This window comes from Oncorhynchus kisutch, linkage group LG28 (genome assembly GCF_002021735.2).
Source record: "Oncorhynchus kisutch isolate 150728-3 linkage group LG28, Okis_V2, whole genome shotgun sequence".
In the NCBI taxonomy this organism is placed as follows: Eukaryota; Metazoa; Chordata; class Actinopteri; order Salmoniformes; family Salmonidae; genus Oncorhynchus; species Oncorhynchus kisutch.
Window position 1 is genome coordinate 25,733,213 of NC_034201.2, and position 17,370 is coordinate 25,750,582.

The window sequence follows — 17,370 nt, forward strand, 5'->3', positions numbered from 1 at the left end:
GCAGACAGACCTCTCCAGACAGACCTCACCCTTGATGAGAGACTCCTCCCTCGAGGAGACTGGGACGCACGTGGGCGTGTCAGAGTTCACCACAGCCAGCTCCGGAGAGAGACGGACCACAGTGACCAGCCAGGAGGGCGTGGGCTCTACCTACACCGTACCCACCACCAGCCAAGAAAGGGAGGAGGTGGAAGAGAGAGAGAGTTTAGAGAAGAAGAACATGGAGTATCTCGAAGGGGAGAGAGGGATGTCGCTGGCTGCTGACAGGAAAGAAGAGTTGGAAAGGTCCGATCAGGGTAGCTGTGCTGGTGTGGATGTCGACCTGATTGATGAAGATCCTCTGGATGCTAGCTCCTCTGTTTTAGAGGGAGGTAAGGTGTTGTCTCCAAACATAGTTCTGGAGGAGCGGGTGCAGGCTTTTATAGAAGCTCTATCCATGTTAACCCAAACCCCCCCCCAACAAAAATTTGTGATGACATTAAATCAATGTGGGGAAACTTATTGGATTTTTTAAAAGTAATTACGTAAGAATTGTATTTTATTTTTTATTATGTAAATCCAATGTCATGGTGACATTTTTTGATTTCACGTTTAATTCCCGTTAGTTGACAACTCAACCAAATGTAAATCAGAACTGACGTCTGCGCCCAGTGGGAACTCGCCTGATTCAATTAAGCAAGGTGTTGCTGATCAGTTGAATGTTATTGTCAGTAACTGAATTTCAACTAACTGACGTGATATTACTATTAGATCAGTATGTCAACCCCAGACCAGTGTACTATGTATGTTTGATGGTAGACTGTGTTCAGTTATAAACCTGTCTCTGCAGAAGATGAACTTGTGTCAGATGAGGAAGAGTTGCCTGGCGAAGAGGAGACAGACCATGAGGATGAAGATGTGATTAATGATCAAGTGCTAACTGACGAAGAGGTCTCTGTGGCCAGTACACAGCAGGCAGAGACATCAGGAGCTCACCATGGCAGCACACACAGTGAAGGTACTACACTGCATTACATCAGCATTATAAGAAAATAAAAAACAGTATCTCTAAACAGTAGCAAATACATATTTCTAATAAGAAATTAACCCAAAATCAATTTACCTCTGTTCAGATTACCTTTCAGGCTGTGGTCCAGACACAGAGGGAGCTGCAGCATCTGTACAGCAGAGCCAGGCCAAAGGCCTGTCTGGGGGCCCAGACTCACTGGAGGAGACTGATAGGTAGGCCTCACTAAACATAGTGTATTCAGAACCTTTGACACTTTCCACATTTTGTTACCTTACAGCCTTAATCTAAAATGGATTAAATAAAAAAAATCTCAATCTATACAGAATACCCAGAATGAAACAGGTTTTAAGAAATGTTTGCAAATGTATTAAAAATAAACATACCTCAAAGTTGTGCTCAGGTGAATCCTGTTTCCATTGATCATCCTTGATGTTTCTTCAACTTGATTGGAATCCACCTGTGGTAAATTCACTTGATTGGGCATGATTTGAAAAGGCACACACCTGTCTATACAAGATTCCACAGTGCATGTAAGAGCAAAAACCAAGCCAAAATGTATGCAGCATTGAAGGTCCAAGAACACAGTGGCCTCCATCATTCTTAAATGGAAGAAGTTTGGAACCACCAAGACCTTTTCTAGAGCTGGCTGCCCAGCCAAACTGAGCAATCATGGGAGAAGGTCCTTGGTCAAGGATATGACCAAGAACCCAATGGTCACTCTGACAGAGCTCCAGAGTTCCTCTGTGGAGATGCGAGAACCTTCCAGAAGGACAACCATCTCTGCAGCACTCCACCAATCAGGCCTTTGTGGCAGAGTGGCCAGACAGAAGCCACTCCTCAGTAAAAGGCACGACAGCCTGCTTGGAGTTTGCCAAAAGGCACCTAAAGGACTCTCAGACCATGACAAACGAGATTCTCTGGTCTGGTGAAACCAAGATTTAACTATTTGGCAGAATGCCAAGCGTCACGTCTGAAGGAAATATGGCACCATCCCTGCAGTGAAGGATGGTGGTGGCAGCATCATGCTGTGGGGATGATTTTCAGCAGCAGGGACTTGGAGACTAGTCAGGATCGAGGGAAATAGGAACAGAGCAAAGTACAGAGAGAGAGAGAGAGCCTTGATGAAAACCTGCTCCAGAGGGCTCAGGACCTCAGACTGGGGCTAAGTTCACCTTCCAACAGGATAACAACCCTAAGCACACAGCCAAGTCGACGCAGGAGTGGCTTCGGGACAAATCTCTGAATGTTCTTGTGTGGCCCAGCCAGAGCCTGGACTTGAACCCGATCAAACATCTCTCGAGAGACCTGAAAATAGCTGTGCAGTGACACTCCCCATCCAACCTGACAGAGCTTGAGAGGATCTGCAGAGAATGGGATAAACTCCCCAAATACAGTTGTACCAAGCTTGAAGCATCATACCCAAGAAGACTTGAGGCCGTAATCGCTGCCAAAGGTGCTTCAACAAGTACTGAGTAAAGGGACTGAATACTTGTAAATTTGATAATTTTGCAAATATATATATTAACAAAAGTTTCTAAAAACCTGCTTTTGCCTTGTCATTATGGGATATTGTGTGTAGATTGAGGAAACAAAACAATGTAATACATTTTAGAATAAGGCTGTTATTACATAACAAAATTTGATCAAAGTCTAGGTCTGAATACTTTCTGAATGCACTGAAGCTCTGGCTAGGGGTCACAACTGTGCCTGCTTTTGTTCCAGCCAACACTTAGTTTATTCACTCCCAACCTCCAGGACCAGGGTTGGAGACTACTGTATTGGACACTATTTCTGCCGTATACTCAGGCTCGCTCTCTCTCCCTCCAGAGCTCACTCTACTCTGGATGAGGTGCTGCAGGGCATGTTGGTGGAAAGGGCCGCTGGTCAAAGGGTTCTGAAAAGTCCAGGTCTGGTTGCACACCCCAAACAGCAGTGAGTGCCCAGCCATTAGCATATAACCTTACAAACTAATCCAATATCCACAGTTGAAGTCAGTCCAACATAGTTTACTAATTAGTAGTGATGCACCGATATGACATTTTTGGCCATTATCGATATTTTCCTTGCCAAAAAAAAAGATACCAATATTACACTTTTTAGCGGCCTTTTAAGCAATGTAAACTCAGCAAAAAAAAGAAACGTCAACTGCGTTTATTTTCAGAAGACTAAACATGTAAATATTTGTATGAACATAAGATTCAACAACTGAGACATAACTGAACACGTTCCACAGACATGTGACTAACAGAAATTGAATAATGTGTCTCTGACAAAGGGGGAGGGGGGTGGTCAAAATCAAAAGTAACAGTCAGTATCTGGTGTGGCAATCAGCTGCATTAAGTACTGCAGTGCATCTCCTCCTCATGGACTGCACCAGATTTGCCAGTTCTTGCTGTGAGATGTTACCCCACACTTCCAACAAGGCACCTGTAAGCCCCGGACATTTCGAGGGGGGAATGGCACTAGTCCTCACCCTCTAATCCAACAGGTCCCTGACGTACTCAATGGGATTGAGATCCGGGCTCTTCGCTGGCCATGGCAGAACACTGACATTCCTGTCTTGCAGGAAATCAGGGGTACCACATGAGGGAGGAGGATGTCTTCCCTGTAACGCACAGCGTTGATTGCCTGCAATGACAACAAGCTCAGTTCGATGATGGTGTGACACACCGCCCCAAATCGATCCCGCTCCAGAGTACAGGCCTTGGCGTAACGCTCATTCCTTCGACGATAAACGCAAATTCGACCATGACCCCTGGTGAGACACAACCGTGACTCATCCGTGAATAGCACTTTTTGCCAGTCCTGTCTGGTCCAGCGACTGTGGGTTTGTGCCCATAGGCGACGTTGTTGCCGGTATGTCTGGTGAGGACCTGCCTTACAACAGGCCTACAAGCCCTCAGTCCAGCCTCTCTCAACCTATTGCGGACAGTCTAAGCACTGATGGAGGGATTGTGCGTTCCTGGTGTAACTCAGGCAGCTGTTGCCATCCTGTACCTGTCCCGCAGGTGTGATGTTAGGATGTACCGATCCTGTGCAGGTGTAACACGTGGTCGGCCACTGCGAGGACGATCAGCTGTCCGTCCCGTCTCCCTGTAGCGCTGTCTTAGGCGTCTCACAGTACGGACATTGCAATTTATTGCCCTGGCCACATCTGCAGACTTCATGCCTCCTCGCAGCATGCCTAATGCACGTTCACGCAGATGAGCAGGGATCCTAGGCATCTTTCTTTTGGTGTTTTTCAGAGTCAGTAGAAAGGTGTCTTTAGTGTCCTAAGTTTTCATAACTGTGACCTTAATTACCTACCGTCTGTAAGCTGTTAGTGTCTTAACCTCTCTAGTGTCTTAACCTCTCTAGGGTCCCACCTCGTCAACAGCCAGTGAAACTGCAGGGCGCCAAATTCAAAACAACAGAAATCCCATAATTAAAATTCCTCAAACATACAAGTATTTTACACCATTTTAAAGATAGTAAATCCGGCCACAGTGTCCAATTTCAAAAAGGCTTTACGACGAAAGCACACCACACGATTGTTTCCAGCCAAAGAGAGGAGTCACAAAAAGGAGAAATAGAGAGAAAATTAATCACTAACCTTTGATGATCGACATCAGATGACACTCATAGGACTTCATGTTACACAATACATGTATGTTTTGTTCGGTAAAGTTCATATTTATATCCAAAAAACGCGCCAATGTAAACTCCGATATGTTCAGTAGTTCCAAAACATCCGGTGATTTTGCAGAGAGCCACAACAATTTACAGAAATACTCATAAACATTGCTAAAAGATACAACTGTTATGCATGGAATGTTAGATCCACTTCTCAATGCAACCGCTGTGTCAGATTTGAAAAAAACTTTACGGAAAAAGCAAACCATTCAATAATCTGAGTACAGCGCTCAGACAACAAATCAAGCCAAATCCACCATGTTGGAGTCAACAGAAGTCAGAAATAGCATTATAAATATTCACTTACCTTTGATCTTCATCAGAATGCACTCCCAGGAATCCCAGTTCCACAATAAATGTTTGTTTTGTTCAGTAATGTTCATTTATGTCCAAATACCTCTTTGTTCGCGCGTTTAGCCCAGTAATCCAAATTCATGACGCTCGATCACTAGGAGCAGACAAAGTCAAAAAGTTCTGTTACAGTCCGTAGAAACATGTCAAACGATGTATAGAATCAATATGTAGGATGTTTTTAACATAAATCTTCAATAATTTTCCAACTGGAGAATTCCTTTGTCTTCAGAAATGCAATGGTACTCAAGCTAACTCGCGTTGCCAGCTCGTGGCTCTCTGGCAGACCTCTAACTCATTCCCCTCTCATTTGCCCCCACTTCACAGTAGAAGCCTCAAACAAGTTTCTAAAGAGTGTTGACATCTAGTGGAAGCCTTGAGAAGTGCAATATGACCCCATAGACACTGTGTATTTGATAGGCCAAGAGTTGAAAAACCACAAACCTCAGATTTCCCATTTCCTGGTTGGATTTTCTCAGGTTTTTGCCTGCCATATGAGTTCTGTTATACTCGGACATCCTTCAAACAGTTTTAGAAACTTCAGTGTTTTCTATCCAAATCTACTAATTATTATGCATATTCTAGCTTTTGGCTGAGTAGCAGGCAGTTTAATTTGGGCACGCTTTTCATCCAAAATTCCCAATACTGCCCCGTACCCTAGAGAAGTTAACGACCGTTCCACAGGTGCATGTTCATTCATTGTTATTGGGTCATTGAACAAGCATGGTAAACCGTGTTTAACCTCTCTGGCGCAGGCATTCCGCTAGTGACCCACCTCGACAACATCCGGTGAAATTGCAGAACGCCAAATTCAAAATACAGAATAAAGATACAAGTGTTATACATCAAAATAAAGCTTAACTTCTTATTAATCCAGCCGCTGTGTCAGTTTTCAAAAAGGCTTTAAGGCGAAAGCATACCATGCGATTATCTGAGGACAGCACCCCGCTTACACTAGCATACATTTTCAAGCCAAGTAGAGGAGTCACACAAGTCAGAAATAGTGATTAAATTAATCACTTACCTTTGAGCTTCATCTGGTTGCAGTTACAATAGTCCCTGTTACACAATAAATGTTTGTTTTGTTCGATAAAGTTCCTCTTTATGTCCCAAAAACTCAGTTTTGTTGGCGCGTTTTGTTCAGTAATCCACTGGCTTAATGGCGGTCACAACATGCAGACGAATACATCCTAATAGTACCGGTAAAGTTTGTTGAAACATGTCAAACGATGTTTATATAATTAATTCTCAGGTTTTCTATTGTCTAAATAATCAATAATATTTAAACCGGACAATAGCGTATTCAATGGAAAGGAAAAAGAACGAAGGGTGCGCGCAAAGGAGCTCTGCTTCATTCTGCATGCCACTTACAAAATGGTCTCATTCTGCTTCATTTTTCAGAAAACCAGCCTGAAACAATGTCTAAAGACTGTTGACATCTAGTGGAAGCCATAGGAACTGCAATCTGGGTCCTAGGCATTCAATTGAAAACTACACCAAAAATATCCCACTTCCTGGATGGATTTTCACCTGCCATATCAGTTCTGTTACACTCCCAGACATTATTTTAACAGTTTAGCGTGTTTTCTATCCAAATCTACCAATTATATGCATATCCTAGCTTCTGGGCCTGAGTAACAGGCAGTTTATTTTGGGCATGCTTCTCATCCAGATGTCGAAATACTGCCCCCAAGCCGTAACAAGTTAAACACTTTACAATGATCTGTGAAGTTATTTGGATTTTTACGAATAATCTTTGAAAGACGGGGTCCTGAAAAGGGGACGTTTTTCTTTTCGCTGAGTTTAGAAGCGCAAGCATTTCGCAACACTCGCATTAACATCTGCTAACCATGTGTATGTGGCAAATTTTAAATTTGATTTGCCTAATCCTTATTGTGGCTATCTTTACAACACATAACCCGGTCCGGTCGAGCCTCACTAGCCAGATGAAGCTAGCTGGCTGCCAATAACATTTAGCTTTCGGCAACAGGGTTAAGTAGCTGGCTAGCTATTTATTTTCATTAACTGAATTTCAATATGCGAACAAGTGGCTTCCTAGCTAATACTTAAGGATTCCTGAATAAATTTAAATGACTGCAGTTTCTACTGGTCATTGTTTTCAGGCTGGTTATATTGGTGCTAGCTAGGTACCAAGCTAAAGCTAGCTACCCTAGAAGTTGCGGCCGAACAAATAATGCTTTATTACCAACGCGGTATTATAAACATTGTTCGTGGCTGGTGTTTGCTTGTTTGCACAGCTTTGACAGTGCTACTGATAGCAGTGGTGGTGCTTGGCTTGCACATGCGAATTCAGAACACACAACATTCTATATTAGAACTGTTATTTGATGTATCTTTGACACACAAAAGACCCAAACGGCATTCCATAGTATGTCGTGACGTTATTACTGTGGAACCAACATCAACCACAACAGAGAATGCCCTTGACAATGAATCCATTATCTTGGAGTTTAAAAAAAACTTTTTATTTAACTAGGCAAGTCAGTTAAGAACAAATGTTTATTTTCAATGACGGCCTAGGGACAGTGGGTTATCTGCCTTGTTCATGGGCAGAACGACAGATTTTTACCTTGTCGGCTCGGGGAATCGATCTTGCAACCTTCCAGTTACTAGTCCAACACTCCAACCATTAGGCTACCTGCCGCCCCAAGTTAATGGATTTCACCTTTGAGCTGTCTCGCTGAAATGTTCTTACTCGTTCAAATGACTGCTCGATCCACACATTATGGGCTAGGTTAGGAATGCTGTGTTGCACGTGTAAATTTTTGTTGGCGTCATTACGGTATGTACCTACATTATAGGTCAGCTTTAACATCGGCGTTAAACTAGACATCGGGCCGATGTTGGCATTTTTGGCTAATCTCACCCGATTCTGATATGTTAACCGACATTGCGCATCCCTACTAATTAGTTAAGTCGCAACTTGGGCCCATACTTTTACAATAGTGACTAATGGAACCTTCTGAAAAAGTGATCATTGCCAATATACCTGCTTCATTCGTACTATGGCCTTGTGAACCTATGGCCTAGAAGCTCTGAGATGGTACCTGATGTGTCCACCCACAACTGACCCGTTGTTACTGTAAAGTGTGAATTGGTGTCTTGAAGTGTTGTGGAATGTTTATGCCTTCACCTGTGGCCAGACTGGGTGTGTGTGAGCCCCAGGTGGAGGGCGAGTTGAGTGAGGATGCAGGTTGTCCAGGAGGGGACCGTGCCGAAGTGGCAGAACGAAAGGGGGTCGACACCAATGACTGGACAGAACCAGCACCTGTCGCAGGTGAGCAAAAGCACCCTCTCTTTCTCCCCAATTACTGACATACTAAAGAGGTGTCAAATTCTAATCAACTTTGTTTTGACAGAAAAGCTAGAAATGGCTAGTCATGAGACCTGGAGTCAGCCTCACAGGTGTGTTTTTATTTTTTACATTTTATTTATACACACACAGTTGAAGTCAGAAGTTTACATACACCTTAGCCAAATACATTTAAACTCAGTTTTTCACAATTCCCGACATTTAAATCCTAGTAAAAATTCCCTGTCTTAGGTCAGTTAGGATCACCACTTTACTTTAAGAATATGAAATATCAGAATAATTTATTGCAGCTTTTATTTCTTTCATCACATTCCCGGTGGGTCAGAAGTTTACATACGCTCATTTAGTACTTGGTAGCATTGCCTTTAAATTGTTTCACTTGGGTCAAACGTTTCAGGTAGCCTTCCACAAGCTTCCCACAATAAGTTGGGTGAATTTTGGCCTGTTCCCTCCTGACAGAGCTGGTGTAACTGAGTTAGGATTGTAGGCCTCCTTGATCGCACACGCTTTTTCAGTTCTGCCCTCAAATTTTCTATAGGGTTGAGGTCAGGACTTTGTGATGGCCACTCCAATACCTTGACTTTGTTGTCCTTAAGCCATTTTGCCACAACTTTGGAAGGTATGTTTTGGGCCATTGTCCATTTGGAAGACCCATTTGCAACCAAGCTTTAACTTCCTGACTGATGTCTTGAGATGTTGCTTAAATATATCCAGAAAATGTTCCTCATGATGCCATCTATTTTGTGAAGTGCACCAGTCCCTCCTGCAGCAAAGCACCCCCACAACATGATGCTGCCACCCCCATTCTTCACGGTTGGGAGGATGTTCTTCGGCTTGCAAGCCTCCCCCTTTTTCCTCCAAACAGTTATTTTTGTTTCATCAGACCAGAGGACATTTCTCCAAAAAGTATGATCTTAAACCCCATGTGCAGTTAAACTGTAGTCTGGCTTTTATTTTATGGTGGTTTTGGAGCAGTGGCTTCTTCCTTGTTCAGCATCTTTCAGGTTATAGGACTAATTTTACTGTAGGTGTATGTTTGTAGAAGCCAGTCATATTACACCAGAGTTGATCTTAATGAGCTTGCATGCTTAAAGACTGCAGTGTTAACTTGGTTCTTTATGCCTGCAGGGTTATTGTCCTGGAGCAGACTCCCATCAAAAGCCAAAGTGACCCCAACCAAGTGAGATTGAGAAAGAACATGTAGGACAACATGTAACTTAACATCAGTCTTATTTCTCTACACTACCATTCACTCACCCTTTAAGCATGACAATGTTTTCTTTGGTGCTGGACATTAGATAACTTATGCATTCTCTCATTCTAAAAACATTTCCTTTGGATAGTTGAGGTCATACATGTCTTTAATGTAATTTGTATTCAGTGCTCTACATGAAGCTTTAGTTAAATGAAATTGTTACCATTACTGTTAATACATTATCCATAGATCAGATTTGACCAATATTAAATTTACTTATGGTCTGTTTCTTTAAAGGTTCCTGTTCATTTTGTAATTGTTTTACATAGTTCGGGAAAGCAACTTCACTGTACTTAAGATGCTAATGTGTTTGTGCTCTTAAATAAATTCTTAATTGAGCAAATACCTTAGAGGGAATTTCATTTTAATGAAGCATCATAATACATTGACGTACAGTTGGAAAGTAATCATTAACATATTTACAGGTGAAACGCATTCAACTGATGCATTAGCCACAGTCAGAGAACCTTCAAAAATAGTGCATCTAATTTACAATATGGCCCGTCACCTTCCACTTACAGCACCTCAAACATTGTGGTGAGTTGGTTTCATCTGGAGTTCTTGCTTCTGGTCAATTGTTTCAGATTGTGTCATTTTAAAATAACTAGCAAAAGAAATCAAATCAAAGCATAAGTAGGCATCAGAACCCTTCAAATAGGCTAACATGTGCCAGTTCCCCACTCATTAGCAGGCAAAGGTGCCCTTTCTTGTCCAGAGAGATGCTGCAACGTCTTCAGCTTGGCGTCGCTAACCGTCATGTTCATCTGCTGCAAACTCAGGGCACCACTGGAGAAAGATTGGCAAAGTTAGTGTTTGCACAAAATATCAAGGGTCTTATTTTAGTGAAATTATCAATGCTTTACTGCCGTTTGAATATAATACTCACTCCTATCTCATCTAGCCTACCCGCACTGCTTCTGCCAGCTGTTGGCTAGAGCGTGTCAAGACCAGAGTAGGCACATTTGAATGCGAAGCGAAAAATACTTTGTATGCACTGTCAACACTCAGATTTCAATCTGCAACAAATCAGTTCTGGGAAAATGTGCTGATTTTGCTTAAATCTGCCGCCAATTGGATGGAAACCTAGCTGTTGCCTGTTATATATAGCGTCAATATAAATGATCCAAATTGAAAATGAGTAATGGGTTTTCCAATTCAGCTATGTACATAACCTGATGGTTACAAAGGAATTCAATAGGGGTTTGTGTTACTGTATAAAGACATGCAGAGAGGGTGTTAATTGAGGTTACAATTACTTACACTGAGGCTGCTCTTGGACTGAAGGCTCCATAGACATCAGTAACTGAACAGACAAACATTGGCATATTAGTTATTACAATGTGTATATCCTACTGAACAAAAATATGAAATGCAACATGTAAAGTGTTGGTCCCATGTTTCATGAGCTGAAATAAAAGATCCCAGGAATGTTTGCCAGAATTTCACGTTCATATCTCTACTATAAGCCACCTCCAACGTCGTTTTAGATCATTTGGTACTACATCCAACCGGCCTCAAACACAGACCACGTGTATGATAACCAGGTGTAACCACGCCAGCCCAGGACCTCCACATCTGGCTTCTTCACCTGCGGGATCATCCGAGACCAGCTACCCAGACAGCTGATGAAACATTTTGAACAAAATGTCAGAAATCGTCTCAGTGGCTCAACTACCTGCTCGTTGTCCTCACCAGGGTCTTAACCTGACTGCAGTTCGACTTCAGTGGGAAAATGCTCACCTTCGATGGCCAGTGGTACGATGGAGAAGTGTGCTCTTCACGGATGTATCCCAGTTTCAACTGTATTGGGGAGATGGCGTGTATGGCATTGTGCGGGAAAGCAGTTTGATGTCAACGTTGTGAACAGTGGTAGTGGTGGGGTTATGGCTTAGGCAGGCATAAGCTATGGACAACAAACACAATTGCATTTTATCGATGGTAATTTGAATGCAAAAAGATACCGTGATGAGATCCTGAGGCCCATTGTCGTGTCATTCATCCAATGCCATCACTACCTGTTTCAGTATGATAATGTACAGCCCCACAGCGCAAGGATCTATACACAATTCCTGGAAGCTGAAAATGTCACAGTTCTTCCATGGCCTGCATATTCACCTGACATGTCATCCATTGAGCATGTTTGGAATAATCTAGATCGACGTGTACGACAGCGTGTTCCAGTTTTTGCCAATATCCAGCAACTTCACACACAGCCATTGAAGAGTGGGACAACATTCCACAGGCCACAATCAACAGCCTGATTTAACTCTTTACAAAGGAGACGTCGCAATGCAGGAGGCAAATGGTGATCACACCAGATACTGGTTTATTTGATCCACGACCCTACGTTGTTTCTACGGTATCTGTGACCAGATTCATATCTGTATTCCCAGTCATGTGAAATCCATAGATTAGAGCCTAATTTATTTATTTCAATTGACCGATTTCCTTATGAACTAACTCAGCAAAATCTTTGAAATTTTTGCATATTGCGTTTATTTTTGTTCAGTTTACGAGAAATCCTGAGCCGTCAAGCTTTATATTTCTCTGAATGGCAAGAGACGTAAAATTGGACTATAAGAAGCAGTGCACATACAATGGCATAGATGGTGTTCCACGGAATGACATCTGTCAAAAATAGTTTCTCTGTACGCTCTGCTCCTGTATGCAATGACATCTTAGCGCGAGCAAATGGCCTTACCTCTGCTGTGTTTTGATTGACTGATAAACCAAGGAAATCTGCAGACTCCTGCTCCATCTTTGTCAGTGGTGGAATCTACAAAACAGTACAAATTCTCAATTGCACATGATTTTGCCACAAGGGCCAATTGACATTGTCGGATGTACGTGGAGGGAATGGGCTACCTCAATGTCAGCAGTCTGCTGTAACTGTTGCACCAGCTGCACAGTGGTGTCGAGGTGTGCTCGAATGGAGTCCATTGACTGCTTCTGCTCAGCTGCAATCTCCTGTACTTGTGTGCACAAGGCCGCATGCCTCACCTTGATGGCAGACAGGTTCTCCAGCAGCTTCACAGGGTTTTCCTGTGGTCAGACACGAGTCAGTCATTGATTTGACAGACTGTTGGGTAAATAGACAAATGGAGACATCTGTCTGCATGCCAGAAGTTCAAAGATAAGATGGCATTGCCTTCTGTGGATGAAGTGGAAAGGTGTTGGGTGACTGGTCTGAGGAAATGTTTTGTAACTAAGTACTGTGGAATCCATGTATGTATTCACCTCTGCTGCACCGTTCTCTGGAGCACTTGTCAGGAATTCCAGCCTCAGCCGTTTCTCCATGTACTCCATGTCAGCCTCTGCCTTCTGGAACTGAAAGGATAGTTGGTTTAGTGCACTGCAAGCCTGACAGAGTGGAGTAGAGTCTCTACGCCTTACAACAGATCATTATAACACACAGAAAATCATTGCATGTACAGATCTTCACAACTATGAAGATAAACAAAATGTGCAAAAAGGTTCAGTCATATCTTTCCAAGACTTCAGCCACATTGATGCATAGTGCCTTCGGTAAGGCTTTATCCCAAAAACTGAAGCCCTATAAGAAATATTGCACTACTCTGAACAAAGTGGACAGCAGAGACCATACTGATAGGGTTCCAGGACTTGTGATCAATCCCATGCGTGTCACTGTCAATTTTGTGATTTAAAAATATTTTAATTTGAGGTCAGTAGGAACAACACATTCAGAAAAAAAAACTTTTGGGACAAGCAAAAGTATTTTATTTTTGGACAAGTTTAGGTAGATCCTCCTCCTAAAAAGAAATGGAAGCTGACTGATGGGAAATTAAAGTTCCAGACTTGCTTTGATAGATTGCAAGTGAGGGAATGACTTGGAAGAGTAAGATTATTGCATAGTTGGCATGCATTTAAATCATGCTCAGGAACTCTGGCGAATAGTATTTTTCAAACCTCCCTCTCTGGGCTGTGTCTGTGTAGTTCATACATGCAGAACTGCCATTTTACCTGAATTAGCCACAAAATCCCTAGTTTGAAAGCAACTGTTTACTGGAAGCTATCCAGTGCCATTTTGCTTACATTTCCCCCCCACGTGGGCCAGCCCCCTAGCAATTTGAGTTCCAGCTAACAAAGAGCAATGACGCGGTTATCGGCATATAGATAAAGTATGTGGACACCCCTTCAAATTAGTGGATTTGGCTATATCTGCCACACCAGTTGTTGACAGGTGTATAAAATCAAGCAGGCAGCCATGCAATCTCCATAGACAAAAACTGGCAGAGGAACGGCCTTAGTGAAGAGGTCAGTGACTTTCAACATGGCACCGCCATAGGATGCCACCTTTCCAATAAGTCAAATTGTAAAATTTCTGCTGTTATTGTGAAGTTGCAAATTCTAGGAGCAACAACGGCTCAGCCGCAAAGTGGTAGGCCACACAAGCTCACAGAACGGGACCGCAGCGTGCTGAACCATGTAAAAAGTCTGTCCTCGGTTGCAACACTCACTACTGAGTTCCAAACTGCCTCTGGAAGCAAAGTCATCACAATTTTGTGGTAAGTTTGGGAAGGCCCTTTCCTGTTTCAGCATGACAATGCCTCTGTGCACAAAGCAAAGTCCATACAGAAATGGTTTGTCGAGATCTGTGTGGAAGAACTTGACTGGCCTGCAAAAAGCCCTGACCTAAACCCCATCAAACACCTTTGGGATGAATTGGAACTGACTGTGAGCCAGGCCTAATCGCCCAGTATCAGTGCGCGACCTCATTAATGCTCGTGGCTGAATGATGTCCCCACAGCAATGTTCCAACATCTAGTGGAAAGCCTTCCAAGAAGAGTGGAGGATGTTATAGCAAAGGGGAACCAACTCCATATTAATGCCCATGATTTTGGAATGAGATGTTCAACAAGCAGGTGTCCACATACTTTCATGTAGTGTATATGACGTAGTACACAATTTTCAGGGACCACTTTTGGCTTGAGCGCTACTTTAACTACAGCTAAAAAGTATACAACAGTCCTGGATAATAAGACCAAGGATCTTCATTGTAGATTTTAAACAAACATATTTTAATTAAACAACCCAACCTGCTCAGCCCTTCCTTGGGATGCACTGTTATTCAGCACACTGTTTCAGTAAACCCCAGAAGAGTTCCCAGAATTTTGCACTTGAGGGTGCCAACTTTCAACACATTAGTGTACATTTGTTGCTGATTTCTGTGTCAGTGGTCTTTGCTGTTTTCAGACGCTTTGACAATACTATTGCACTGCTAGCTGTCCAATACAGTAGTGCAATGAAGTCAGAGCACCTGCAAACAGCTTTGTTGCTAGCAAAGGTTCACAGCTACACCTTGCAAAACCTACCATTGGGAATAATCCCTGGCCAATGCCCTTTTAACATTGCACTGCTTTCATTGAAGGGTCACCAGTAGTACAATACAAAAGGGGCACTGGACAGACAGAAAACATAATGGATTCCTCTTTATCCTGTTCGTTGTCAGCCCTGAAGGAAAAATAGACAGCCAACCTCCTGTCAAACTAAATAATTAGCTACATGACAAACTTGAATTTGATTGGCTGGGCCAGATCAAGTTATGATTAAATAATCTAAAACTACATTAATAACTGTTTAGCAATCCAGTGATCTTCTGCAGTGACAAATAAGTGCAGCTAAGTGACTAAGGGGAGCCGAATAATAAACTTATGTAACATAATTGAATAACTTTACTAGTAGTATCTGGGTAATGTTTTACCAGTTACATACTGTAGCTAGCTACGTTTACTAGACTCCGTGATTGTGAGCTGCAACTCAATTAATGGTCAACAACCAATTTTTACAACTTTGATAACGTAAAAACTCGCTTTTAAACATCAACGGTCACCTACAGCGCGCACTCGGGGACACGGAATACGGCCTCTTCGCAGGCGCAGTCTAGTACTCGCAGTCCTCGTTGTGAAACGTGTGGCAAACAAGCTAACTAAATAAACACTGAAATGGAACGAGAGCCATGGTAAAGCTATTTTTGTTTGCCTTGTGGTGTTCTTAGCGGAAACACTCGCATATTATTATGTTCGTGTTTTTCCTTTTCCTGGAAATTAATCAAATCCGATTAGAATGGCAGAACATTTGAATTTAGATCCTCGCTACATTGCCGTTTTTCACGCACAGGTCATTTGCTCAAACAGCTCATTGGAGACCACATAATACAATGTATCTAAAGACTAGGAACGTAGGTTTACTTTCGCTGCTTTAGAAATACATCTATTTGATAAAACACAGCTTACCATCGCCTCCAGTTTATCAACTGCTGTCTCCATGTTAAATAGTTTACATTCCTCATGCAGCCCCGTGAATATAAAGCCACTGGTCTGATTCATGTAAAGCCTGCTGTGATTGGTTACCTGTTAGAAATAGTGGCCGCAGATTGGTCAATTGAGCGGCACCGCAGTAAGGGGAAAAGGGAGAGTTCATAAAATGGCGTTCTGGACACTGGATGGATTTACTGTGGTAAAATAAGAATTGGAGACTGCGTTCAAGATGTCCGACCGTTGTTATCAAATTAATCTACTCATGTTCCATCACTAGAATAACAACTGGTTCGCATTCGCCGATTCATGGACTCGCTATATTTCTTCTTCGATGATTAACGGCGGTTGGCATCCAATATCAATTCAACTCAATCATCAAGTTTGCGGACGACACAACAGTGGTAGGCTTGATTACCAACAACGACGAGACGGCCTACAGGGAGGAGGTGAGGGCCCTCGGAGTGTGGTGTCAGGAAAATAACCTCACACTCAACGTCAACAAAACTAAGGAGATGATTGTGGACTTCAGGAAACAGCAGAGGGAACACCCCCCTATCCACATCGATGGAACAGTAGTGGAGAGGGTAGCAAGTTTTAAGTTCCTTGGCATACACATCACAGACAAACTGAATTGGTCCACTCACACAGACAGCATCGTGAAGAAGGCGCAGCAGCGCCTCTTCAACCTCAGGAGGCTGAAGAAATTCGGCTTGTCACCAAAAGCACTCACAAACTTCTACAGATGCACAATCGAGAGCATCCTGGCGGGGTGTATCACCGCCTGGTATGGCAACTGCACCGCCCTCAACCGTAAGGCTATCCAGAGGGTAGTGAGGTCTGCACAACGCATCACAGGGGGCAAACTACCTGCCCTCCAGGACACCTACACCACCCGATGCTACAGGAAGGCCATAAAGATCATCAAGGACATCAACCACCCGAGCCACTGCCTGTTCACCCCGCTGTCATCCAGAAGGCGAGGTCAGTACAGGTGCATCAAAGCTGGGACCGAGAGACTGAAAAACAGCTTCTATCTCAAGGCCATCAGACTGTTAAACAGCCACCACTAACATTGAGTGGCTGCTGCCAACACACTGTCAATGACACTGACTCAACTCCAGCCACTTTAATAATGGGAATTGATGGGAAATTATGTAAATATATCACTAGCCACTTTAAACAATGCTACCTTATATAATGTTACTTACCCTACATTATTCATCTCATATGCATATGTATATACTGTACTCTATATCATCGACTGCATCCTTATGTAATACATGTATCACTAGCCACTTTAACTATGCCACTTTGTTTACATACTCATCTCATATGTTATACTGTACTCGATATCATCTACTGTATCTTGCCTATGCTGCTTTGTACCATCACTCATTCATATATCCTTATGTACATATTCCTTATCCCCTTACACTGTGTATAAGACAGTAGTTTTTTGGGAATTGTTAGT

General features: G+C 42.8%; 2 protein-coding genes across 6 annotated transcripts in view; one reads left to right on the forward strand and one right to left on the reverse strand.

Moving 5' to 3' along the window:
• Positions 1 to 9,960, forward strand: part of tex14 (testis expressed 14, intercellular bridge forming factor) — a 31,520-nt gene extending 21,560 nt beyond the window's left edge. For both annotated transcript variants that reach the window (XM_031807898.1, XM_020464302.2), the window contains 7 exons: positions 5 to 371; positions 830 to 997; positions 1,113 to 1,221; positions 2,837 to 2,941; positions 8,197 to 8,330; positions 8,413 to 8,458; positions 9,495 to 9,960. In XM_031807898.1, coding sequence (XP_031663758.1) covers positions 5 to 371; positions 830 to 997; positions 1,113 to 1,221; positions 2,837 to 2,941; positions 8,197 to 8,330; positions 8,413 to 8,458; positions 9,495 to 9,570 — 1,005 coding nt within the window. In that variant the 3' untranslated portion in view covers positions 9,571 to 9,960. The remainder of the gene's footprint in view (positions 1 to 4; positions 372 to 829; positions 998 to 1,112; positions 1,222 to 2,836; positions 2,942 to 8,196; positions 8,331 to 8,412; positions 8,459 to 9,494) is intronic.
• Positions 9,961 to 9,964: 4 nt separating this feature from the next.
• LOC109872888 (spindle and kinetochore-associated protein 2) lies at positions 9,965 to 16,297 on the reverse strand. 4 transcript variants are annotated; one of them, XR_004205975.1, is made up of 7 exons: positions 15,876 to 16,296; positions 12,859 to 12,948; positions 12,487 to 12,663; positions 12,323 to 12,397; positions 11,210 to 11,421; positions 10,882 to 10,924; positions 9,965 to 10,407 (listed from the first exon to the last, which is right to left on the reverse strand). XR_004205975.1 is itself a non-coding variant. In XM_020464303.2 (6 exons), exons 1-6 carry the CDS (start codon positions 15,966 to 15,968, stop codon positions 10,397 to 10,399), a joined length of 489 nt encoding a protein of 162 aa, XP_020319892.1. In that variant the 5' UTR covers positions 15,969 to 16,003; the 3' UTR covers positions 9,965 to 10,396. The 4 variants fall into 4 exon arrangements, 1 of the variants encoding a protein (XP_020319892.1); XR_002252520.2 differs by having other exon boundaries at positions 10,882 to 11,243; positions 11,362 to 11,524; positions 15,876 to 16,003; XM_020464303.2 differs by lacking the exon at positions 11,210 to 11,421 and having other exon boundaries at positions 15,876 to 16,003.
• Positions 16,298 to 17,370: the final 1,073 nt, after the last annotated feature.

Bases quoted from the DNA above. Each gene is read 5' to 3' on its own strand.
- LOC109872888 (XM_020464303.2), bottom strand. From the start codon at position 15,968: ATGAATCAGACCAGTGGCTTTATATTCACGGGGCTGCATGAGGAATGT. The intron at 12,664-12,858 runs GTGAATACATAC...GTCTGACCACAG, and splicing joins CAGAGAACGGTGCAGCAGAG to GAAAACCCTGTGAAGCTGCT. The intron at 12,398-12,486 runs GTAGCCCATTCC...ACTGTTTTGTAG, and splicing joins AGCAGACTGCTGACATTGAG to ATTCCACCACTGACAAAGAT.